The sequence below is a fragment of the Catharus ustulatus genome, chromosome 16, assembly GCF_009819885.2.
Source record: "Catharus ustulatus isolate bCatUst1 chromosome 16, bCatUst1.pri.v2, whole genome shotgun sequence".
Taxonomy (NCBI): Eukaryota; Metazoa; Chordata; class Aves; order Passeriformes; family Turdidae; genus Catharus; species Catharus ustulatus.
Window position 1 is genome coordinate 498,750 of NC_046236.1, and position 23,915 is coordinate 522,664.

Sequence of the window (23,915 nt, forward strand, 5' to 3'; positions counted from 1 at the left end):
AAAAGCTCCCCATCCATGGCCTGAGGAATGCACAAACCCATCAGGTGATGCAAAGGCTCTTCTTGGTAAGGCTGGCACAGAGCCTGCAGAACCCATCCAGACAGAGCAAGGAGTGAAAGGAACATTATTTTATGTGGCAGGATGCTGTTCATATCTCCAGCTCTGTGGACTCAGTGCCCATGCAGGGAAAAGGCACAAAGGACCAGCAATGCCTTGGTATTCCTGGGTTTGATGTTTGCCCTGAGGATTCAGCCCCACAAGGGCACCAAGTCAGCGAGCTGTGGCAGCCTTGCTCTGAGTACACGCGACAGAAGGGCTGTCAGGAGATCCGAATGTGATCCTCATCTTCTGCTGACACAACAGAAACCTTGTCACGGGAAGAGCTACGAGCTGAGCTGGTGGAAGCTGATATCTAACAGGTCATGGCTGTCTGGGGGTGAAGCAAACAGCAGGCAGAGGAATGGGAATGGCTTGAGCCTGCCTCAGGTGCAGAGCACGTTAGTGTGTGCTGTAATAAACTGTGCAAAGGCTGGGACAGTTCCTCACTACTGTCAGATGGTGACAGGAGCACCTGTTTGGGGGCAGGACAGCTGTAGGTCGCTCCAGGACTGTCATTCCTTGCCAGCACAGAACTGCCTTCTTTCCCCATGCCACCAACTGAGCACCAACAAATTCGTGGCAGGCATGGCTGCTGTAACTGGAAGCTGGAAAATGCAGCTCTTTGGTATGATGCTCCTTTGAGGGAGTTGCAGGAAGGAATTGTGAAAGAAAGACAAAAAGAGAGAAGTGGGGTGGTTGCCAGAGCTGCTAACCATAGTGCCAGGGAGCCTTGGAGGACACTGGGACAGCTCAGCATCACATGCCTGACACATCCTGTCGCCAAACTTCCTCGCCGGCAATGTATGTAGCTTGCACATACAGGCTGTCATTCAGCATTAGGAAATCTGTGTTGGACAAGAGAGAAAGAAAGCAGCTGTCAGAATGGAGCTGCTGGAACTGGCTGGGGAAAGCTGAGCTCAGTAGGAAGGGCTTCTCCCCACCCCAGGATGGCACTGCAGTGCAATCCTGGCAGTGGCAGCTCTGCTTTCTGCTCGGCTCAGATGTGGAGGGACACTCCAAAGGGTTTCCCCAACACCACCAGGATCCAAAGGAAAACCACTGGAGCAAAAGCCCAGAGCATATCCCAGGTAGAGCAAGTCTCCCTGCAGTTCCCACTGAAACAAGGGATGAGAATGTGCTTACAGCAGCCCCTGCTTTGCTCCAGCACTTGTGAGCCCTGACACCATTGTCTCCATACATGCTGTGCCCATACCAGTACCTGCATCGGAGTCATAATTCAGTGTCCCTTTTTTATGTTCAATCCCCAGGAGCTGAGCGGGATGCAGAGACGCAGCCTCCAACGCCGTCTCTACTGCGCACCCTTGGACAGAGAATTGGGGAGACATTAGGGCAGCCAGAGCTCCATTTGCAGAGCAGCCCAAATCCACTTGGACAAGGCAACTGTCAACTAGGCAGTTGATGGAGGACCCTCAGCACAGCCAGCTGGAGCTGGGAAGGGAAACATCCCTACAAGAGAGAGCAGGCATAGGAAAACTGAATACCTAGGGTAGGGAGAAAGGAAAAACATTCACTTTTGTGAAGAAGAAGCAGGAGAGTTCACCTCCCATTAGTTCTATGGGTTAAAATGAAACTTCCCCTCAAGAAGGGGCTCATGTGAGGGCACTGATCCCAGCCCTTGCCATGTCTCAGGTAAGAGGGAACATTCCTGGTGGAATGGACATACCTGGCAAAAGCAAGACCTCCTCCCATGTCAACATAGGGAGCAGCAGCTTCTGGCTTTCTTACCTGTGGCTTCTTGGAAGTGTCGCACGCAGGTGTCCATGGTTGCCACACTGCCACTCAGGGTCTTTGTGCCTGGGAGAGAACAGGATGGCACTGAGCAGTGCCTATAGCTCACAGCAAAAAGCAGGGCACTAGGGAAGCATAATGGGACCAGAAGTGCAGAAGTCCTGGGTGGCAGGAGGAGCAAGCTGAAGGGCCTGCAGCCACTTTCTGCTGGAGCACAGGAAGAGGTACATGGGTGTTACCCCCAGCTCCACTATCAGATCAGTTGGACTGGATGAACCAGCTCACAATGCAGGCATCTGCTGCCAGAGGAAAGGAATGGAGAAAGGAATGCTCCTTCTCTAAAATACCTTCCCAGTCTTCATCTACTTGGGAATTTGAAACTTAGAGAAATTAGCTAGCAAGAAGTGGTGGTGTTATAATAAAGGGAGAAGATATACCTCTTAAGATTGCTTTGTCTTTACTGATGCTCTAAACCTCTGGCACCCTTGATACTGGGCAGTGAGGCTTTCAAAGGTGTTGCAGACAGCTACAGCTGGACAGATTCCTCCAGGAGAGTGGCACACTTCTCTTTTCCAGGAGTTTCATTATCCCCAAGGCTAAGTCCCTGCAGACCCACCAGGCATCAAAACCCAGAGGATGGCACAAATGCTGCCACACACTGATAGGGACAGGAAGGTGTGCTCAGCTCCTTAGTAATGGTGCCAATGGCAGCATTGTCCCCAGCTCTTCAGCAAGAGGGACAGCACTTACCTGCGATGTAGGTGTTCAGCCCATCAATCTCCACCACTTGCTGACCCAGCGTATGCCGACCCGGTGCCAGCCCCATGCCAGCCATTGCATCTGTCACTAGCACCAGCCCTGCAGAACGCAAGGAAAGGGGTGCTGTCAACACTGCAGCTGATTTTGCTGCAGCTCCAAGCACTGTGCCCTGTTGACCCTCCCGGAGGGGAACCACATATTTCCAGCCACATCCCACCAAAGCAAGAGGACTGAAGGATCAATACGTGTGGCTGTGACCTTTTGGACAGCAAGGGCATCATGAATGTCTTCTGGGAGATGGTGCAGTGCTCAGAGTGGCTGGTGACATTGTGGGGACTGCTGTGGCTTACCTTTGGGGTGGGCTCGGTGGGCAATGCGCAGGGCAGCAGGATTGGTGTGGATGCCATCAGAAATCATGCCATAGAAGACCTTCCGCCCAGCAGGAATCCTGTCACTTGTCAGCAGCCCCACAATGCCAGGGTCACGGTGGTGGAACTGCTCAAGGGGAGAGAGGGGACAAGCTGTGGAGGATCACCAGGATGCACTGGCTGAGACTTCCCTTCGGGGAATGCACCTGTCTGTCTATCATACAGTGCCTGGCAGCTTTACCAGGCAAAACCGGGCATTGCCTCGAATCACAGAATCACAGGATGGTTTGAGTTGGAAGGACCATAAAGCTTGTCTTGTTCCAACCTATGCCACGGGAGTGACACCTTCCACTATCCCAGGGTGCTCCAAGTCCCATCCAACCTGACCTTGAATGCTTCCAGGAACAGGACAGCCACAGCTCCTCTGGGCATCCTGTGCCAGGGTCTCAGTACCCTCACAGCCAATAATTTCTTCCCAATGTTCCATCTAACCCTGCTGGCAGTGGGAAGACATTCTTCTTTGTCCTGCCACTTCAGGCCCTTGTCCAGAGCATTTCTCCAGCTCTCTTTAGAGCCCCTTTAGGCCCTGGAAGGGCTCTGAGGTGTCCCTGGAGCCTTCTCTTCTCCAGGTGAGCACCCCAGCTCTCCCAGCCTGGCTCCAGAGCAGAAGGGCTCCAGCCCTTGGAGCATCTCCATGACTTCCTCTGGACTCTCTCCAGCAGCTCCACATCCTTCTGCTGTTGGCCCCAGGGCTGGAGGCAGCTCTGCAGGTAGGGTTTCACCTGAGTGGGGCAGAATCACCCCCTCCCTGCTGCCCACACACAGGAAGGGGTCTGGGTGCACACAGCAAGGGCACGCCCAGCTCTCACCCACCAACACTTCCTAGTCCTTCTCAGTGATGAACTTCAAGAGTCTGTTACAGCCTTGAATTTCTTTCAGATCCAGCAGTAGGAATGTGAAGCCAGAGGTTCGGTGCCAAAACCTCATTGCAAAGCATGGTACAAAACCAGCTGAGGAGAACACAGACCCATGGAGAGTGGCAGAGAAAGCCCAAAAGCAGCCCTGGAGCAGGACAGGTGCCTCTGGGGACTCACCGGCAGCATGGCATTGAAGAGGTGAGTGATGAAGGTTGCTCCATGCTGTACAGCCTCCTCAGCTTGGGACAGATTAGCCACTGAGTGACCTGGGAACACATACCAATGCCTGATTCCTCTGCTCATCTCTCCACTGATTTTCCCTACAGGAGCAAAGACACTCCATCACTGGACTATGCTCTAATGCCCACCCTGGCCTGAGGTGCAACCTCCATACAGATGTGTCTGGCCATGACCTGGGGGGACTCTGGGGATGGGTGTTTCACCAGACCTCTTTCAGTGTTCACATCACAGCTGTCACAAATGTTGCCTTGCTCACAGCATGTTGTCTTCAGGCTGGGTTTGAGGTCCAATGACACGCCCTTCTGCTGGCCTGAGATACTTAAACGTTTTGCAGAGAGGTATCAGAGGATACCCTCACAACAGTGGGGACTTTGCCAGGAAGGAATATGGGAATTAAATCATCCAGAAAGAAACTTCTGTTTCCCCAACAGGACAGCAGCTCTGTGGGCTAACCTTGCCTTTCTGGAGTTCTTTATGTGGCTGTGAGATAAGAGATAATCTGCTGTATGAATGCCCTTCTCACCTGAAGTTTAATTTCACCCTGAGTAACTTCCCCTCTTTAAAAATAAAAGACTTCTTCAATGATCTGAGACAAAGAAGAGTTTGTGAAGCAAAAGAAAAGAAAAATGCAGCCAGTTTTAAGTCAGTGGCCGGCCAGATGTTGGAGGGAGAGGTTCCTACAGCACTTGCAGTTGAAAAACAGAGTTATCAAACCAACAGTAACCTTTGGAAAATGATTTCACCTCTCACATAAGGCTTAAAGCAGTAGAACTTCAGAGTTTGAACCCTTCTACATCATCAAACCTTCAACTAAGACTGCTATTCTTCCCTGTATAAGAATAGCACTTAGTGTTCACTGCAGGGGCTCCTCAGTCGATAAAAACTTTGACCCTTGCCATGACAGACTGACAGCATAAAGCAAGGTTCCCATTTGTGACAGGTCTGTCATCTCCATACAGGCCAGGCAAAAGAGAAACCCACCCCATCCAGTTGCACTGACACACCATTAGAGATGCCACAGCCCCAAGGAAGGGGTGGCCAGAGCCCCACTAAGCCCTGGGCGCCCCAGCCCTTACCCAGAGAGACGCAGATGCCCCGCTTGGTGAGCTCCCGGATCACCTCACTGCTCCTCCTCATTTCAGGGGCCAGGGTCACTATCTGGACACAGTCCAGGGAGCCATAGGTGGCAAGCAGGTCCTGGAAGGCACCTGCCTCAAAGGTGCGGAGGCAGTGCTCTGGGTGGGCACCCTTCTTCTCCTTGCTGATGAATGGCCCTTCCAGGTGGGCTCCTGTCCAAACAGGAACAAAAAACCATGACCCTTCCTCCCCCTGCCAAGGACCAAGAAACCTGCTCTGTCTACTCTGCACCAGTCACACTCTTGCTATTTTTCTGCAGCAGAGCACATGGCTCAGGCAACTGTGAGCTCAGCACAGTGAGGATGCAGTGCTGGCCACTGGCCAAGCCCACTGCCATTGCTCCAGGGGCCCCCAAGGGGCTGGAGCAGTGTGTGTACGATGACAGAAAACATAGCAAAGGCCAGGCATAGCCTGAGGGACAAGGTGGTCTGTTCTCACCTGTGCATTCCTCCAATCGAGAGTTCCAGTCCCTATTTGTGCTCTGTAACTTCTTTCACCTCAACCATGAACAAAAGACTTGCCCACCTAGAGTAGCACCACAGAGGGACAAATCCACTTACCCAGGATTCCTGCTCCATGGGTTCCACCGTTTCTTACACTGATCTGAGGGAGAACCTAGAGAAAGGGTTTGTCAGACATGGCAACCCAGATATAGTCCCCCAGCCTGCCAAGTCAGATCCAAACATCAGGTCTGCAGGGAGATGTGTAGCTGGACCACTTGGGACCATCATAGCTCGCAAAGGAAAAGCCGTCTCCAAGCCTTAGTGTGCAGAGCTGGCTTGGGAGACATGGCTGTCTCAGTATTCTAAAGGCTGAGGGCAAGAAACCCAAGGTAGAGTCCAACTCCTCATGCCCACAGCTTTTCTGCCCTGGCAGCTATCCCAGTCTTGGCCCACCCACCTCCTGATACCAACCTCAGTCCCTGATCACTCTGCAGATGGGAGGGGAGAAGGCCCCTTACCTGGTGGTACACGGATGAAGGAGAGGTCACCAGGGTGGGACAGAAAGAGGTCACTCCATGGGAGAGGATTTTCTGACTGACCAGGTCAATACCTGATTTGAAGTCATCCGTAGCCAGAGAGAAGTCCACCCCGAAGCCTCCTGCACCACAAACAGAGCAGAGGTAAAATTGCAGCTTCTCCAGTAGGTGCGTTCCAGCCAGAAACACCAAAGAAAGACTTCATGTAACTGAAGGGAGATATTCCATTTGCAGGGCGCTGACACAGACCTCTACCAGCACTTCTGTCCTACATTCCAAGGTTCCACAAGTACAAATCTCCCCATTGCTTCCCCCGTGAAGTGCTCTTCCCCATAGCACCCCAATGTTTTGCAAGCACAACCTTCTTATTTTGATGCAGGGCAAAATGTGACTATTCCCAACTGAAAAGGGATCTGACTTCCAACTTTAGCTGCTGTAGACCAAGCCCCTTTCATTCTCAAGAGAGCTATTGCATTTAACTGTTGTTGTTCACTTGGGAAGTCTTGCCCTCTTCTCGCAAGTCCTGGAAATGGTAGGGCAGACATCCTGCCAGTGCAGAAGCAGGATAAAATATAGATAAAAATGAGTTCAGAGAAAACCCTCACCTGGCCAACAGGGATCACTTACACAACAGCAGGAACCACAGATAAAATTATTCTTTGTCATTGGTTGGGTGACTCACATCTCCCTTGAGCAGCTGAAATCTGGTCATGGGCAGGAAACCTGCAGTGGGGCTGGGGGTCAGGGATTAACAAACCCGGGATGCCCCCAGTCTGTGAGTGCACGTAGCTTCACTGTACCATTGATCTGGACATCGATGAAACCTGGGGCGATGATGCTGTCCTTGCAGTCCAGCTGGACATCAGCAGAGCCCTTCTCATCAAAGAAGAGTTTCTCTGGGTTGAGGATCTTCCCCTCTCGCACCCACAGGTCTTCCCTGGAGGGACAGTCACACACACCAAGCTCTGGTACCATCTGCAGCATGTGGAGCAGTGGCCCTGCCACAGTGACAGTGATCCTGGGCAGAACGGATCCCACTGACACCTCTTGCCACGGGCACTGCGATGTCTGCCAGAGCACAGCTGGTCTTCCAGCTGGGACACAGCGAGCAGCCTTCTCTGCCTGGCTCTGGCTCTACAAAACTCACGGGAATGGGATTTTCATGGGCTTCCCCTTAAAGGTGGTGGTGATGATGGCCAAAGCGCCAGGGGGCTGGCAGAAGAGACAAAACGACAGAGACCATACACCACACCTGCCCCATGTCCCTCCAAAACCTAGCAGAGGGGACATGGACAGTCCCTCGGCACTGCAGGTGTCAGGTCAGGTCGGCAGCCCACCCGGGAGCCCCCACACCCCTGGTACCCCCGCAGCCTTGGTACCCACGGACACCACAACATCCCCGGACAGCGCTGGTACCGCCGGACATCACGGTACCTCCAACACCCCTGGTACCCCCCAGCCACTCCGGTACCGCCGGTACCCCCCGGCTCACCTCTGGAGCTGGTGGTCCCTCAGGATGCGGCAGTTGGTGAACTGGACGATGGGCGCGTCCGAGACGGACTTGTTGGACGGCATCGCGGGGCAGCGGGAGCCGGCGGGAACCGCGAACCCCCGGTGGCCGGCGCAGGAGGCGGGGACCGGGCGTGGCGAAGCAAGGCCAGGCCGCGGCTCCGGTACGAGCGGCTGCCGCGGGACTGGGCAGCAGGTGAGGGGCGGAGATACTGGAGCACCGCCCCGGGGGCAGGCGGAGGGTGAGCTCCGTCCCCTCCCCGGCGCTCTGAGCCGACGCTGTGAGGAACAAGGCCCGCGGGGCCGTGCGGCTGGGCGCCACCGCGCTGCCCGAAGAGCGCCGGGCCCGGGGCGATGTCCCCACTCCAGGGGCACCGCGACCTGGAGGCGTGGCCTGGGCGCGGCCCCGCCCGGCAGCATCGCCTGCTCCTGATCACGTGAGCTCTCGGCACGTGCCGGGATTCCCCACCGGCCCTGCGGCACGTGACCGGCCCCCAGGAGCCGCCATCACGGGAAGGGCGCCGCCATCTTGAGAAGGTCGGCGGCGGAAGCCCTCCTCATGAGACCCCATTGTGTGATCTCATCCTGAGACCCCACTGTGAAACCCCATCATGAAAACATGCTGAGACCCCACCCATCCAGAAATCCCATCCTGAGATCCCCATGCTGACACCTCCATCCCAAGACCCCCATTGTGATGCCCTGGGTTCACTGGCCTCCATGTACCCGAGGGCAGCTGATGAGATGTAGTTCCACCCAGCTGATGTGGGCTCCCGCACTGCTGATGAAACTCTCTCAGGAAAGAAAAATGATGGTGAATATAATTGTGCATGAATATAATATCCCTGTCTGGCCTGAAACCGGATTTTAATTAGGTTTTGAGCCATACTTATCATTTCATGATGTCAGTACTTGTCCACAATACAAGCTGCTCCTGTTGCCAGCAGGATATAGGGAAAGCGGCCTGAAAGGGAAAGATGGGAATGATGTTGGCTGGGAAAACTGTGCAGCACTGTTTTGGGAATTTGAGGCTAAGAATGGTTTCAGGCCACAGACACTCTCCAAGAGCTAGAGCCTCTCTGCTCTGGAGCCACGCTGGCAGAGCTAGGGGGATAAACCTGGAGAAGGCTCCATGGAGACCTTGGAGCCCTTCCAGTGCCTAAATGAGCTCCATAATAGCTAGGGAGGAACTGTAGACAAGAGCCTGGAGGGGGAGGACAGGGGGAATGGCTTCCCACTGCCAGAGGACAGGGACAGATGGGATATTGGAAAGGAGTTGTTCCCTGTGAGGGTGGGGAGGCCCTAGCACAGGGTGCTCAGAGAAGCTGTGGCTGCCCTTGGATCCCTGGCAGTGTCCAAGGCCAGGTTGGACAGGGCTTGGAGCAGCCTGGGATAGAGGAAGGTGTCCCTACCCATGGCAGGGGGTGGGAATGAATGAGCTGTAAGATTTTCCTCATGAAAATATGCACACCTGGGACACATAGCACTGTATTGCTGGGAATTACTTTTAGCTTCATACAGGTGGAGCTGAGGAGACCCCAAAATTAGAAGTTGAGAAGATGGATCCTAAAAACAGCTCTCAACCCTGCTTATCTGTCTGTGAAGAAGAAAGGACCCATCCAAGCTGCTAAACCGAATTTGCATGGCACCCAAACTGCCTGTGGCCAAAACAGGTCCCTTCCCCAGGAACACACAAGCTGACAGGGCTGTGACAGTAACTCTAGCTGGCAGTGGAAGAGATGCTGAGGTAAAGGCAAATACTGACTGCACAGATACAAATGCCCACTATAAATATCCTGCCTTGGGCCCACCTGGAGCAGTAACAGAGCTTCACCTGAGAACCCTCCAGCCCCATAGATCCAAGGCTTCCTCCGGCTGCCAATTCCAAGCCTGGATCAGAGCACTGACACCTCCTGTCTGCAATGCTGGGAGAACTGACAGCCTGTGCCCAGCAATGGGAATCTGCTCCTCAAGGCTGCAGGTACATCATCCAGCCCAGCTTATGGCACGTACTGCTAAAGTCTTACTCCTTTGGATGTTCTTTTTATTTCTCGGTAATTAATTAACCCCATCTTGCATCGCCAATACTGCACACTCCTCTAATAATAATTCTATATTCTTTCTCTTCACTGACCCAGTAACAGGCAGAGGGAATCACAGGCTGTAGTTTTGCTTGCATTTTCTTTAGCAAACCTGTTTGTTTTTTTTCCTTCAGGTTGAGTTACTTTTAACCTGGCTCAATTCCCAAATTAGGTTCACTGCCTGGCAGCAAGAGCAGCTGTACCTGCGCACTTGGGAGGAGCTGGGGAGCACATGGAGCAGCTGCAGGAGCAGGGCTGGGGCTAACACTGCTGCTGCATGAGGGTGAGGGGCTGTTGAAATATAGCCTTGTCTTCTGATTTTCACAAGCATGGACAAAGATGTGCAAGAAATTGTCCCAAGGCACACAGGAGCCACAGAAGCTGCTTAGAAAAAACTGCCAGTCTTGATCAGTACATGATCTCCCAAGATTTGTCCCTCAGCCTAGCTCATGCAGACAGCCATTAGGAGGGTGACTGAATTCACTCTCTGTCACTAAAGTCACCCTTTTCCCCTCTGCCAAAGGCAAAGGAAGAAAGCACAGGTGTAACAGCATAGAAAGGGCAGTTCAAAGTGCCAGAAAAGGCCCCAGAACTTACACAGTCCTGGTATCCCCTTGATGAATCCCAAAGAGCCAGACTTGATCCTGTGGTGAGGGCAGAAAAAAAAAAAAAGAAAATGGCAAAGACAAGCCACCAGTTCTCCAGGAGCTGTGCCCGGCCCAGCTTGTGCTCTCTCAGGTCAGAGAGAGCTGTCAGGGTTCTGTAGGTACCTTGTAGGTACAGTGTGGGCCCCAAAAGCCTTGGTCCCTAAATGCTGTGAGGTCAGGGCAGGATTTTTCCCTGTGTGCTTTTGTGCTGTGACACAAGAACCAGCTGCACTGAAAACCACTGATACGAGTTGCAAAGCTGCAGCTCTCAGGAGCTCACTGAAGTGTCTTGCAGAGAAAAGTAACAGCATTTATTACCTTTAGCAGGAACAAAAATAGAGAAGCATTTTGGGATACAACTGAAACAGAAAATTCCCACTCTAGGGCAAGTAGCATTGCAAAGACTTGCTCTGGGTTTAATTTAATCATTAAACTGGGTTTAATCAGGAGAAAAAAATGGTTAATAGGTGTAAAACCAAGGCCAGAAGTTGCAAGTCCTGTGCATCAGAGACAAGTAATTCTCACCTGAGCACAGTGATAGTTTGGAGAGTACAGCTGGCTGAAAGAGCAGAATGCCCTACAATCAGTATCCCCTTGACCAGCCTGGGAAGAAAACAAGGTTTACTGAGAGCTGTAGTCATTAGCTCTGCTGTTACTCTGTAACTGAAAAGAGCGACTGGGTTTCTGGGGATCAGTTTCTCATAATAATGTTTTTATTTCCCCAAAGCTTACTACTTTCCATGCTTCTCTACTATGTCAGATCTCCCAAGATCTCTGAGCAATCAGAGATTGCTTAAAAATGCTTCTCCAATAGCAGTGAAAAAAAATTTGGAGCCTTTGGGAAAAAACAAAAATCAGTGTGAAAGAGTTAACAAAGAACAAGGTCAGCAGGCTCTGTGGAGGCACTGTGCTGGCAGCAGGTCCTGAACCTCCCGAGCCTGCACCGACTGCAGATAGCCCTGTCCCTATGCTGCTGCCGCTGCTGCAGAGGCTCCTTTCCTCTCCCCTCTCGGCTGACTCACTGCAGCACTCCCAGCCACACACAGAGCACAACAGCACCATGGCAGTACTGGCACAGCCACCCCTTTTCCCTCTTCCAAACCAACCACCAAGTCAATCCCTGCCAGCTAGGATGAAGCTCAGCTGCCTTCTCTGAGCTGCCATACTCTGGTAGTAAAGGAATTTCAAAAACCCCAAAGGCGCCTCATATTCTTAATGCCCCAAACTATTTGAGAAATGTGCTGATGCAATAGCACCAGTGAAGGACTTGAAATGTGACTTCTCAGCCAGGAGCCATCACAGAGGATTAAGAGCATCACTGTCATGGCTGAGGCAGTATGTGTAGACTGTTGTTAATTTGACTCTGGACATATTTGTAGGTACTTGGCACAAAGTGATCCTCCCCCAATCCATGCTCACCCCAGCTCTGTTCTTCTTGCATGGGTTTACATATATTAATGACAAAGGTGTCATACTCTAAGAGGTGAAGCAAAATGCCATTTGAGAGATTTTTCCCTGCATTAGTTCTGCAAGTACCTATTAACAGTCTCTGCATGACGTCACCAACCTACAAGCGACGTTAGGGGTGATTGGAACAGGGGGCCTTTCAATCACTTATTTCCCTTAGAGATGAGTGCATTTAGGTCTCTCTTAAATGCAATTTTCACGTTTTTGTCAATTGGCAAAAGGAGTGTCAGTAGGGTCCCCTTACAGAAAGTAAAGCCAGATGTTCAGCATACTTGCAGCCCCAACCAAGACCCTCTCCTATTCTCCACACAATCCGACTTGCCAAATTCAATTCCTCTCACCAGAGCTACAAGCTGGATGCAGCATCCTCTCTGGAGTCTGGGTTTGGGATTCATACTCCAGCTGCAAGCTGTCACACTGTACCCAGGAAGGCCTCCCTCTGCAGTCAGTGTGAGATACAATTAACCTACAAATTTCATAAACCTTTATGATCCCTGGGGAAAGCCTAATTCAGAGATTTAGTCGACTACTTTTGCTGGTAAAAAGAATGACCAAAACTATTCAGATCAGGAATTTCTCTAACCCCTGGCTACTACTTCAGCAGGCACATTGGATTTTCCTTCAGTCAGCTTACACCTCTTGTACAGTCCCACCATCTCCGCTCACAGTGTCACGAGGCAAAGCCCTTGCCAAGCAAAACCAAGCCAGCCCAGCCCACTGAGAGGTGACTGCAGAGAGATGAGTGTTTTAGCAACAGCAAAAAAATAAGCCCCCTCCTTTGTTAATTATTGTTGACCTTGACAGGATGACTGGCTCCTTTCTACAGCCTCCTGAATGCCCAGAAGGTACAGAGTGGCACCAGGCCTGGGCAACACCCTTGCCAGGTTAGAAGCTCCAAACAGCTTCAGTGAATTGCTTATGTTCTTGGCCACAGTTATCCATGGTACTTGCACCACTCACTGAACAGGTATCTTGGTGAAACACATGTACACACTTTCATGCCCAAACAGGTGACCCATTCCTCCACATGCATCAGCACTGCTAGCATCAGATATCTGAGTAGTGACATTTTGACTTGAAATTTGGCTCTGCTCTCCAAGCTACAGACTTCCCAGTGCTAACTGGGACCAAAAGCTTTACCACTGAAAGGGTCCAATACATTTCCCATATAAACTTGGCAGCATTCAAATCCTCAGGCCAGAGGAGGCTGTTCCAACACTTGGTAGCTACAGCAGCATAATCTCCCAGCTCAAATGGTCCTGTGATTCAACAATATAAAAACAAAAATTCTTGACTGAAGCCATTTTGTTGCGGTACTTCAGAGGCAATTATTGCTTGTTCCCTGACAAGGCAGCTCCTCTCCTGATCACAGGCTGCAGCCTTTCTCCCTGGCCCTTGGTGCAGGCTGCAGCTCCTTGCCCCCTGGTTACAGAGCACCACACTGAGCCAGATGTGATCAAGGTGAGCACAGCCCCACATCCCTGCTGACCACAAATATGACCCATGGCAGCAGCTGGGAACCACACTGCCATGGCCCAGGAGAAAGGGAAAGTTGTGGTAGAACTGGAAGCATCACTCCGGCATGCTTGCCAGTCACTTCAGGAACCTCATCCCCGCTTCCCAAAGGAGCGGCAACAGCTGGAAATCAGAGCCAGGGACTCATTACAGCAATGTAGTGAGGAAATTTTATTTGGAAACATGGTAGAAGTTTGTAACCCAACACTGGGTGCACGACTGATGCCGGAGCATATGCAGTTACTATTGAAACACAGGAGTGTTTCCAACAATTGCTGTAATAAAACACAAAATTCTCATACTCCAATACCAGGACACTACAGCAATCTTTAGAATCAAAATTACATCCAAGGAATTCTCTGCACTTACAATTGACCCCACAGTGTAATCTACCTATATATAAGATTAATATATATAGCATGGGAAATTGAAAATCCTTGCTCCATAGATGTATGAACATGTCAAGTCTTTTATAAATAAACATCCAGTGAAGAGAAAAAATTACATTTCTAGTTCATATTTATACATAAAATACTAACAGCAATGGGTGGAAAATTGCACACAGGCCACCCCAAGCCGTGCAGCAGGCTTGGAGCAGCCCATCCAAGTTAATATTGAAGTACACACAGGACAGACGAGTCACTAACATATATTGCGCATTTACAAGAGATCAACTACCAAATTGGGACAACTGTACACATTGGAGAAACCATTTTCATTCTGGAGCTTTTTTTTTTTTGATAAATGTAGATTTGTTACATCTCTTTACATCATACTGCAACATTTACTTCGTGGAGAGGATAAGGGCAACAATGAGGCCATAGAGACCCAAGACTTCAGCGAAGATCAAAATGAGGATCATCCCCACAAATAACCTGGGCTGCTGTGCTGTGCCCCGGACACCTGCATCGCCCACAATGCCAATGGCAAAGCCAGCAGCCAGACCGCTGAGACCCACGCTCAAGCCAGCACCCAGCTGAAGGAAGCTCCTGTGGGACAGAGATGGAAGAGTTTCAGTGGCAAGGAACAGGACACCCAGCCTTAGGCCCCTAACTCTTTCAACAAGTCCAGTGTGTTTCAAAGCAGATGCTTACTGACACTCCCAACTCTGATACTTAAAGAAACAGGCAGCAGTGAAGGATCTTCACCTGATATTCATGTGTGGCTCATACACCAAACTGAGTTACTGGGTTCACCTGTCCACCAGCAGGCTCAGTGTGCTGTCAGCAGCACTTACTAGCACTTGCAGCAATGCCTGCCTGTCCCACAGTGCTGTGCAGCCTGTTAGTAGTTACTTATCTCCAACCTTTAGCAACCTTATATTCAGCCACAGCACATCTAGGTGTCTTGCACTGAAGCTGGGCAGGAATGGTCTGGTTTTCTCAGGAGAGTAGTAGTCCCTATCAGTGTCCACCCACCTGGTAATTACAAAGGACCGTTTGTATCTGCTCTTTTAGACCATGTCTTGTTTGGCCAAGCACACTGCTCATTAGGTACAGCCTGTACAGCAACACTTCAGCAGCACTGTTTAATTCCAAGAAGGGGGGCCTCAATCACACCAGTTACAGCTGTTCTCAGAAGCCAAGAGCAGATTAAGTTGCAGACTGTAGCTGCTATAGAGGCCCAATGTACAGCTCAAGGATTGATTTACCAGCACATAAAGCAAAGGCAATATTAATTATTCACTGGCATCTCCCAGGCAACAGTAGAACTATTTGGACAGTATTGGAAATACCTGTGCATCCAAGTCTAGAGTCTGGTACCATGACACAAGCTTTGCTTCCTATCCCAGTGCTGCCTGTACTCAGCTTCTTTCAAACCACAGCCCCAGCACATGAGCAGTCTGATTGATCTGTGACAGCCAGTACAGCCAACTGAGCAGGCTGCTCCACCATGGGTGAGGCATCCAGCACAACAGCTGGAATCTAGCCTGTGCTTCTAAGCCTAACCCAGCAGCATTTAACACTGCCAGCCCTTCCAGTGGCCTTGAGCCACCCATACACAGAGCATCAAACAGTGACAAGACAGTCAAACAGAATCACCAGATGCAGAAACTTACTTGAATAGCGTGATTTCAGGTGAGAGGGCATTGGCAATGAGCACTGCCACTACGAGGCCGTAGATTGCTATAATACCCGCCATGACCACAGGGATAATGGACTTCATGATCAGCTCAGGCCTCATGACAGACATGGCTGCAATACCTGTGCCACTCTTTGCTGTTCCATATGCAGCTCCCAAGGCTGGAAGAGAAAAAAATGCATTAGACACATCCCTAAATACCACGTCTTCCACTAGGCTGCAGTTAGAACAGTTAAGTCAGCACAAGGAAGGATTGTGCAAAACCAACACAGTCACATGACAACCAGGAATATTCCCCTAAAGGATGAGGAAGTGACCTACCCAGAGTCCTACTCCAAAGATGCCTTAAGAGGTGCTGTTCAAATACTACTGATAGCAGAACATCTTTCCAGGCCAGCTTCACAGCAGGGCACACCCCAGCAGCCATCCATGCCCCTGCTTAGGAGCCAAAACCCCAAAGTCCCAAGGGGAATTCCAGCATTTGTGCCCTCCCAGAGTCCACACTGCAAGGCTCAACACAGCACATCTGTATACCCCATCAGAACACAGCTGAGAGCTGAGCCACCTAAAGTGATGCCCAGATCTCCTTCATGGGGCCTTTCTCCGACAAAACCCATTTGCCTATGGTATGGCCCTGGAGTTAAATGTGCCATTGCAGCTTCATTAGACACACTAAGACAGAAACCAACTCAAATATTACTCCACATCATTCCTTGGAGAAAAGTTCTCATTCAGAAGAGGCCAGATCTTATGCCTTGAACTTGTTTTAAACACAGTTTCATAGAAAGCCTATGTTTACTGTCTTCACATTACAGGTCTTAGATGTCACTGAACCTCTACTGAACTCCCACTGGTGGCCACACAGAGCTTCAGAGGTTGGCACATCCACTCCCAAGGAAGCCTTTACCACCTCCCCAAACAAGAGACATCTCCAGCACCTTACAAGGCAGCTTTACAGCACTTCAGTAGCCTCACAAGTTGTCCTTGCATCTTTGACATTATCCCAGTATTACAGGCAAATTAGCAAAGACCTTACCTGCTTCCCACCATGATGCAGCCTCTAGTGGCACAGCCACTCAGTTTTGGGCTATGGACACCTTTACAATGTTCCTGCACACCTCCTCTACACCTTGCAGCAGGTCTGAACAACTGAAGCACATCATATGCTACATTTAAATATCCCTGACTGATTGGAATAGTATGTTACATGTTTTCCCAAATCTCAGTGAACAAGGTTTGAGGACATCTCTGTGGCATACACTGGAAATTGGGCAAAAGCTGTATCTCTGCTACACACCAAGACTCCAGGTTTTTGGTATCAGCTCATCCAGCTCCCCCACCTCTAACACAGAGAACAAGCAACCTCCAAACACTACCTTAAAGGAGGTAGGCCTGTCAAAACATTTACCTGGTGTGTGGAGAAGCACTCCACATATCTAGTTCACCAGAGAAGAAATCTATGCTGGTCTCTAATCAGGAATTGTGCCATTTAAAAGTTCAATGATGTTACAATAAAGAGAAGTTGCAATGCACATCATTCAAGACCACCTACTCCCAGTAAGCCTGTTTCAAAAGTTAACTCCCTTGTGAAATACCTGATTTACTCCTTGAACTGACAGAGTTGATTTATATACTGCTCCTAGGGCCAAAATGCCCTCCCCCTCAGGACTGAGGGAGGATATGCTGCCTGGGACCTCACCATATCAGTCTCTTTAAAAGTGATAAAGGGAGTGAGGCTGTGCAGCTCCAGGATCAAGTGTAAACTAGACAGTCACTTGCCAGATAGGCAGTAGTGTCAAACCACTGGCCACAGCTTTCCATAGGGCTCTGCCAGCATTCTGTTCTTCAGATCAAGGGCAGTCCCAGCATCAGAACCAATCTTTTCCAGCTCCAGCAGGTAACTCTGCTCAGTCAGATCACACACCAATAAGAGTAACCTTGCAGTTAAATCAGATACCCAAGTCACCTCCTTGATACAGAAAGGGGCTGTGAGGAGCTTTCCAAGTCAAGAGATCCAGTAGTACAGATCCAGTTTCACCAGTTGATACATTCAGACAGGCTCAGCCCAGGAACAAGCTCAGAATCAGCCACACACACTCCAGCAGCATTTGGTCCATTCACAGTCAGAGATTCCTTTCATGTCCCACCATGATAAGGCAGATTTCCAGAGCACTAACATGCAGAATTCCCCTGCATTAGAAGTGAGCTAGTAAAAAAAGTCAGATTTCCAATTAGGATACCACTGGTTACCATCACAGCAAGCATGAAAGACCATCTGGGAGAAGCACTTGCTTCTGGAGCCTTTTAAAACTAATTATCAAATGGGCTGCCCTTTGCAGTAGGCAGGCTACCCTGGGAGCAGACAGGCACCAAATCACAAACACCCACTCATCCCTGAACAGGTTGTTCTTAAAAGGCTGGAAAAACGTTAGAGGCAACATCCACGTCAAGTACAGTCCTTGCTTTGCCATGCCAGCAACCTGGACACTTCCAAAGAAACAGGTTGCTTCCCACAAGTTGGCCCTGCCCCCTCCAACCCCACCACACCGAACAGCTCCACCTCAGATTACAGTAATGGATACTCCTGGAAAAACCCGGTTGCTCTGCCCAGAACTGTACTGGAACTTATGCAAATTCCCATCACACTGGCTGAAGCCTGTTTCCCAATGAAAACCCGAGAGGTAAACAGCAAAGCTGCCCTACAGGAAGCTGTAGACTCTGAACCTTTTAGTGAGTCACCTGTTTCAAGATTAGGGACAGCTTTTTGCTCTTCCATAATGTAAGGGTGTGGGTATTTCTACCAGGCCTGGCACTGTCAGTCTACAGCACTATCAAAAATTCTCCAAGACTGGCAGGCCTTGTACCCTTGGGTCAGTACATCTGAGAGCTCAACACATCACCAGCTCCTTTAGACATTGCTGTAATAGCAGACCAAGGAAAATATAGGAGCTGCCAGTCAACTGCCCAAGAGCCGCTCCAATTGGCACTCTGGATTGTCTGATGCAGCACACAGAGCTCTTTGATTTTATAAGTTTGGTAAAGCACTTATACCATGGAGCACAGGCTTGTCCTTCTACAAGCAGCAAAGCAGCTCCTTGCATCCAGCCACTCGTTATGTATCTTTATCATCATACAGGCTCCCTTCCAACACCTTAAAGATGACCAGTTCACAAATTGGGTGACCAGTGTATTCCAGGCACTGACTGGCAGAGAGCAGTGTGTTACACCACTTAGCAAGACCCCTTCCCAACCAGCAGGTCTCGGTGGAGCTCAGAGCACTCAGCAGCACCCACAGCTCTGCTGCTCCATCGATGTGGCATGGGACAGCCCAGGTTCTCCTGCCCGCACCCAGCAGACACTCCTGTGGCCAGAGCAGCTTGACCCAAAGCCTTGTGCTCACAGGATTCACAGTTTGAAGGAAGCAAATGCAGTCACTTATGCCTCACTGGAGAAGCTCACACTGTTATAAACCATTGTTTCAACAAGTACCACACAGCCTGGGCAGACTGGGATGTTGTTCACCTTGCAACATCTGTGTGCAACCAGATGGAGATGGAAGAAGACAGTTCTAAAAAAGAAAAAAGGAAACTAGCCAAGAAGTTTTGAGGCAGTATTCATTCATATCCACTGCTGCTCACAGTGCTCCCACCAGAGGGGAAGTACCTGCAGGTTGTGTAAAGACTCCAGGGTGACACAGGGATCCATTAGGAAGCCGATGTACAAACTGCAGCATAACTGCTTAAGCCACATTCTGCAAAGCCAATGGTTTATACTCATGATCCATCTCATTTTCAGATGCTCCCAAGACTGGCATTTATTGAGAAGAAATGATGCCCTTGTTGAGATGCCTTCTCCCATTCTCAAGCCGTAGAAATATTGCCTACCTCACTTCTGTTACAGCACTTAGGTCTTAGTCATCCACTGCTTTACCTGCTGTTAAGGATGAAGGCTTAAGCTAATCTCTACTGCAGACAGTCTGGTAGCTCACATACCTGCCCACATCACAAGCACCCTCATTTGGAGCAGAAAATTACCTCTAGTTGCATTCTGCCATTTCGTTTTTATCTGCAAGTAGCTCTCCTGTTCTACCTCCCCACCTCTCAGACAGTATTTTGGGAAGCCCAGGTATCATTTGTCTTTGAGGATACAAGTTGTTTATAGTCATGATACCTTCTGGAATCAGACTGTGCAGGGTTGTCAGCTGCATCAAGCTTCAGGTTTGAGTCAGTTATTTCATCATGGAGGGTCCTTAAAAGTCAACCAACTGCTATAATATCTAAAGCCCTAGTTTAAAAGAAAAGTAGCATATCATTGGCTCTGCAGCAAAAATGAGAAGACACAGGACTACTTTAACACTGCTGGTTAAAAGTGTGCTCATGAGGAATTTTCCAGTTGCTTGGCAGTGCAGCAGGTACTGAAGACACCGAATGCCCAGCTGGAGTTCAGGCAAAAGGACAACTCCTCTCACCATGGAGGGCACAGTAGGCACACTTGTGACAGCTTTGCACGGAGCACCAGCAGACACAGAAGCAGACAGCTTTGCCCAATATCACACATGTCCATTCTGGTGTGCTCAAATCACATGAAAAAGCTACAATAATTGAATCACTCAACAGCACCTGAGCCATCCCATTTCACTCATGGGAAATAAGGAACTGCAGCAATGAGAACAAGTTGTAATCTGCAATTAACCAGACAGGCTCAAAGATGGCCAAGGTCACAGCAGCCTGCTCTTGTCTCTTGCAGACCAGAACAAGCTCTGCTATCTATTTACCATCAGCAAGTAATGCTCACACATTACACAGGACAGCTCAAAGTTGCTTGTTTTCACATCAAACTAGCCTGGACAGTACAGAACCTGAACATGTTTACTAGAAACATGTCTTGGAACTACAAGCTCCACAAGAATGTGATCTTAAGATACTGCATGAGTCAGACATGACCACTGCACTAATTAACACTGATCCAGGACAATTTTAGAGTTTTACACTGCTTGTCCAGATTTAGCTCCTTACTTCAAAACCAGGGTGTTTTTTTAACAACTAACATCAGAACATGCTGTGATGCCACATGCCTGTAAAAAAAGCTACACAATACTGCAAGCTTTAGTTTATCCTGACACCTCTGCTATAACTGCCTTAAAAATACAAACTGCTTCACTGAAGAGACACCTAAGAAATAACTTCCCATTGGCAGTATCTGTTACCTGTTGTCTAGTGCCTAGTGCCTGAACCCATCACTAGCCCTGGCAAGAGCACCTGCATGGCTCAAACCTGCCAGTATTACAATATTATTGAGGTCAGGAAAGACCTCCGAGTTCATTGAATCCAGGATTATCTGACACAGATTCTGCATCAAGGACCTCTCCCAAACCAGCTGCAACATGATGGATACCAAACCTTCATCAATACAGCTTATGCATTGACTTTGCATTCCCCTACTCAAACCTTCCCTTTGCAATTCCACAGCACCATGCTGTCATGCTGCAGCTTCTAGGAAAGACTTCCCTGCTGGTTCACACAAGCCAGCACCACTCCAAATTGCTGGTAAAGCGCTGACTCAAGCCCGCATCCCTCACTGATGTTTCAGCTGAAGCACACTCACATGTCACAAACCTAGTGTCTAAAGCCAGACAGCCATGTTCTTTTGCTTCCAAAATCCATTCTGCAAGAGGAAACTAGAAACGCCTTCCTCAGAAAAAGAAAGCTCACTATTTAGGACCATTTTGCAAAACACAGTGAACTGCTGACTATTTTTTCCCCCAACATGTAACTAGGTCTTAGTTTCTTCTTCCATTATCTTCAGTAGCCAAGTGGCAGGTAGGTCAGCAGTCCCAACTCTGGCTCCCATGGCATTTCAACCACTGAGTTTTCAGGAAAATTCTTTCCTGTCAAGCACGAGTACAAGGTCTGAAATCCAAGGCGGCAGGCCACTGACTGCACTCAGCATGGACATCAGCATCCTGCTACCGGGTACAAACTAAGCAAGACTAAACACAGCCAGCCAAGCTTTTGTTTTATCAAACATGGCTGGTGTGAAACCAGTCCGTGGTGCCCAACCAGCATGGCTAGACAGCTTCCTCTCAAACACTAGTTTTAATCCCCTGTTCACTTGGCCATTTGCATTATTTCATCTCCCACACTCACCAATCAACAGCAGCTTCCCCAAATCCATCCTCCAGACCCAGCCACCATCCCAGAGGCCACATTAACACAATGAGATCCACCTCAAGAGCACTTACACAGCTTGAGCTACAACCAATTCAATACTAGAAGGGAGCCAAATGAGGTGGGAGATGAAGACCAGTCAGTATGTTCATATCTGTGGAGACGTGGGCTAAGCCTTCAAAAGGGAAAGCCAGATTAGCTCCTAATTGCTTTGTTCCCAATTACTATGACACCTGTATTTGGGAAAAAAACCAGCTGAAGCCTTCCCCATGTTACATCCTAAAGGCAACAGCAGGTCTGCACCCAGGGACCAGCAAATGCTATGCAGGAACAGCAGTCGCCTTCTGCAGGAGGTTTTAACAAGGCTCTGAGAGACAAAGCATTGAAGGACAGTCTTTCTGCTGTAAGCCAGTATTTATGGTCCCCACATCTGTGCTCCTTCAGTGGGGAGAGCAGTGCCGCAGGATGACCCAATTTACACCGCAATGAGCTCGCTACCTAGAGACGCAGAGGGAGGGCCATGGAGCAGGGTTTCCACCGTGCACCGGCACCCCCGTTTCACGGGGTAGCTCAGGAGCCCGTCCATTGCCTGCAACGGCATTAACGTCTCTGAGGCAGACTACTCGTTAAACGACCGCACGTTTATATTTAATCCCATTAAAAACTGGTTTTCTGTTATCTGGGGAACGGTTTAAACACCAACCACGTCCGATTCACAGTGGGAGAAGCGCCGCCGCCACCGCGGAGGCCAGGGCAGGTAGAGCCCAGGGAACACGACACCCCGGCCCCCGCCGCGCCCCACGGGGCCACCGGGGAGCCCCCGACCCGCTGCCCGGAGGAAGGGGGAACGGCCGGGCGGCGCCGCCGCAGTCACGTGGTCCCGGGGGCTCCGCCGGCGGTGACGTCACCGCACGGACCCTCCGCTACCCCAGAGAGCCCGGATGGACCGGGGGGGGGGAGGGGAAAGGAGGGGGAGGGGGGCGCGCGCACCCAGGCCCGAAGAATTCCAGCCCCTGCCGCCGATGGCGCCCCGCCGGGGCAGGGGAGCGACGGAGAAAGAGAAGCCACTTCCCCCAAACCGTGCTCTCCCTCCTCCCCACCCTCTCAATCCCTCCGGTTACCAGTCGGTGCTCACCGCTAAAGACCATGGCGGCCGAAGCGCCCATCACGGCGAAGAAGGAGGCGTACTCGGGGCTGGTGCTGGAGGACATGGCTGCGCGGCCCGAGCCGAGGCGCCGCTAGAGTGGGAACGCGAGAGGGCGGGGGAAAGGCGGAAGGCTCCGCCGCAGCGTCGGTCCTCGGCGGGCAATACTCGGCCACAAAATGGCGAAGGCGCGGCGGGAAGCAGGCGGGGCGGAGGGAAGCTGGGGCGGGGGCGGGCGGCGGCAAGGCCCGGGTCAGTGAAGCTCCGTCCCGGCGGGAGTGGTGGCGGCGCACGCGCTGCGCCCTAAATACGGCCTCCGCAGGACAAAATGGCGGCGGCCCGCCCGTCACGTGATCGGACCCACCGCCCCCGCCTGCCCCGCCCTCGGTGCACACCACACGTGCTGCAGGGGGGACGCCCGCCCGCACGCTCCTCACCGTCCCCCCCCGGGCCTCAGTCCCATTCCCGCGGCGCAGTCGCCTGCGAGACCCATCGGTACTCGGGCTCCCCCGCGCGCGGCGGCGGCGTTTGGCCACACCGGCAGCCCGGCTCTGATCCCCTGCCCTGGCTCCCCCCTCCACGCCGCCTAGGTGGGCCCGTCCTGCCCGGCGGCCGGGGTCCGCTGAGCGTGATTCAGCTCTCATTAGCATAAAGGGCGTGTCATGTTACGGCCCCGCCCACGCGGCGCTGGCTCGGCCCCGGGCTGGTGGTGCTCGTGTCGTGTCCATGTGTCTTGTGGGTCTGTCCTGTCTGTGTGTGGTGTCCGTGTGTCCTATCCCTGTGTCCTGTCCCTCTGTCGTGTCCGTGTGTCATGTCTCCGCAGCACCGCCCGGCCCGTTACCTAACCCCAGGACGCGGCTTCCCGTACCCCCTTGTCCATGTGCCGTGTTCCAGTGCCGCATCCCCCACGATGCATCCCATGTGCCGTGTTCCCCCGTGCCATGTCCTATGTCCCATGTGCCATGACCCCGGTGCCGTGTCCTCCACAGCACATCCCGTGTGCCATGTGGTGCCTGCCCTGTACCTTGCCTGCATGCTGTGCCCCGTTCCCCGTC

The 23,915-nt window shown here is 51.1% G+C and overlaps 2 protein-coding genes across 4 annotated transcripts; both read right to left on the bottom strand.

Moving 5' to 3' along the window:
• Window positions 1-113: 113 nt before the first annotated feature.
• Window positions 114-8,698, bottom strand: AMDHD2 (amidohydrolase domain containing 2). Of its 3 annotated transcripts, none has more exons than XM_033074235.2 (11): window positions 7,741-8,694; window positions 7,049-7,185; window positions 6,231-6,370; window positions 5,830-5,884; window positions 5,209-5,421; window positions 4,070-4,158; window positions 2,958-3,102; window positions 2,599-2,706; window positions 1,846-1,914; window positions 1,319-1,420; window positions 114-944 (listed from the first exon to the last, which is right to left on the bottom strand). In XM_033074235.2, the coding sequence occupies exons 1-11, from the start codon at window positions 8,175-8,177 to the stop codon at window positions 856-858; spliced, it is 1,584 nt and encodes a 527-aa protein (XP_032930126.1). In that variant the 5' UTR covers window positions 8,178-8,694; the 3' UTR covers window positions 114-855. The 3 variants fall into 3 exon arrangements, 2 of the variants coding, with proteins under 2 accessions (XP_032930126.1, XP_032930127.1); XR_006163070.1 differs by lacking the exon at window positions 114-944 and adding an exon at window positions 2,286-2,452 and having other exon boundaries at window positions 1,398-1,420; window positions 7,741-8,698; XM_033074236.1 differs by lacking the exons at window positions 114-944; window positions 1,319-1,420 and adding an exon at window positions 1,427-1,566 and having other exon boundaries at window positions 7,741-8,698.
• Window positions 8,699-13,623: 4,925 nt separating this feature from the next.
• ATP6V0C (ATPase H+ transporting V0 subunit c) lies at window positions 13,624-23,451 on the bottom strand. The gene is made up of 3 exons (XM_033074216.2): window positions 22,852-23,451; window positions 15,527-15,710; window positions 13,624-14,456 (listed from the first exon to the last, which is right to left on the bottom strand). The coding sequence occupies exons 1-3, from the start codon at window positions 22,925-22,927 to the stop codon at window positions 14,252-14,254; spliced, it is 465 nt and encodes a 154-aa protein (XP_032930107.1). The 5' UTR covers window positions 22,928-23,451; the 3' UTR covers window positions 13,624-14,251.
• Between the last annotated feature and the right edge of the window lie 464 nt (window positions 23,452-23,915).

Coding starts and splice junctions, on each gene's coding strand:
- AMDHD2 (XM_033074235.2), bottom strand. CDS start 8,177: ATGCTGCCGGGCGGGGCCGCGCCCAGGCCACGCCTCCAGGTCGCGGTG. Junction 2,707..2,957: donor CCACCGAGCCCACCCCAAAG/GTAAGCCACAGC, acceptor TGCGTTCTGCAG/GGCTGGTGCTAGTGACAGAT. Junction 1,915..2,598: donor GCTGAACACCTACATCGCAG/GTAAGTGCTGTC, acceptor GTTCTCTCCCAG/GCACAAAGACCCTGAGTGGC.
- ATP6V0C (XM_033074216.2), bottom strand. CDS start 22,927: ATGTCCTCCAGCACCAGCCCCGAGTACGCCTCCTTCTTCGCCGTGATG. Junction 15,711..22,851: donor GGCCGCCATGGTCTTTAGCG/GTGAGCACCGAC, acceptor TTTCTCTTCCAG/CCTTGGGAGCTGCATATGGA. Junction 14,457..15,526: donor CCTGAAATCACGCTATTCAA/GTAAGTTTCTGC, acceptor TCTGTCCCACAG/GAGCTTCCTTCAGCTGGGTG.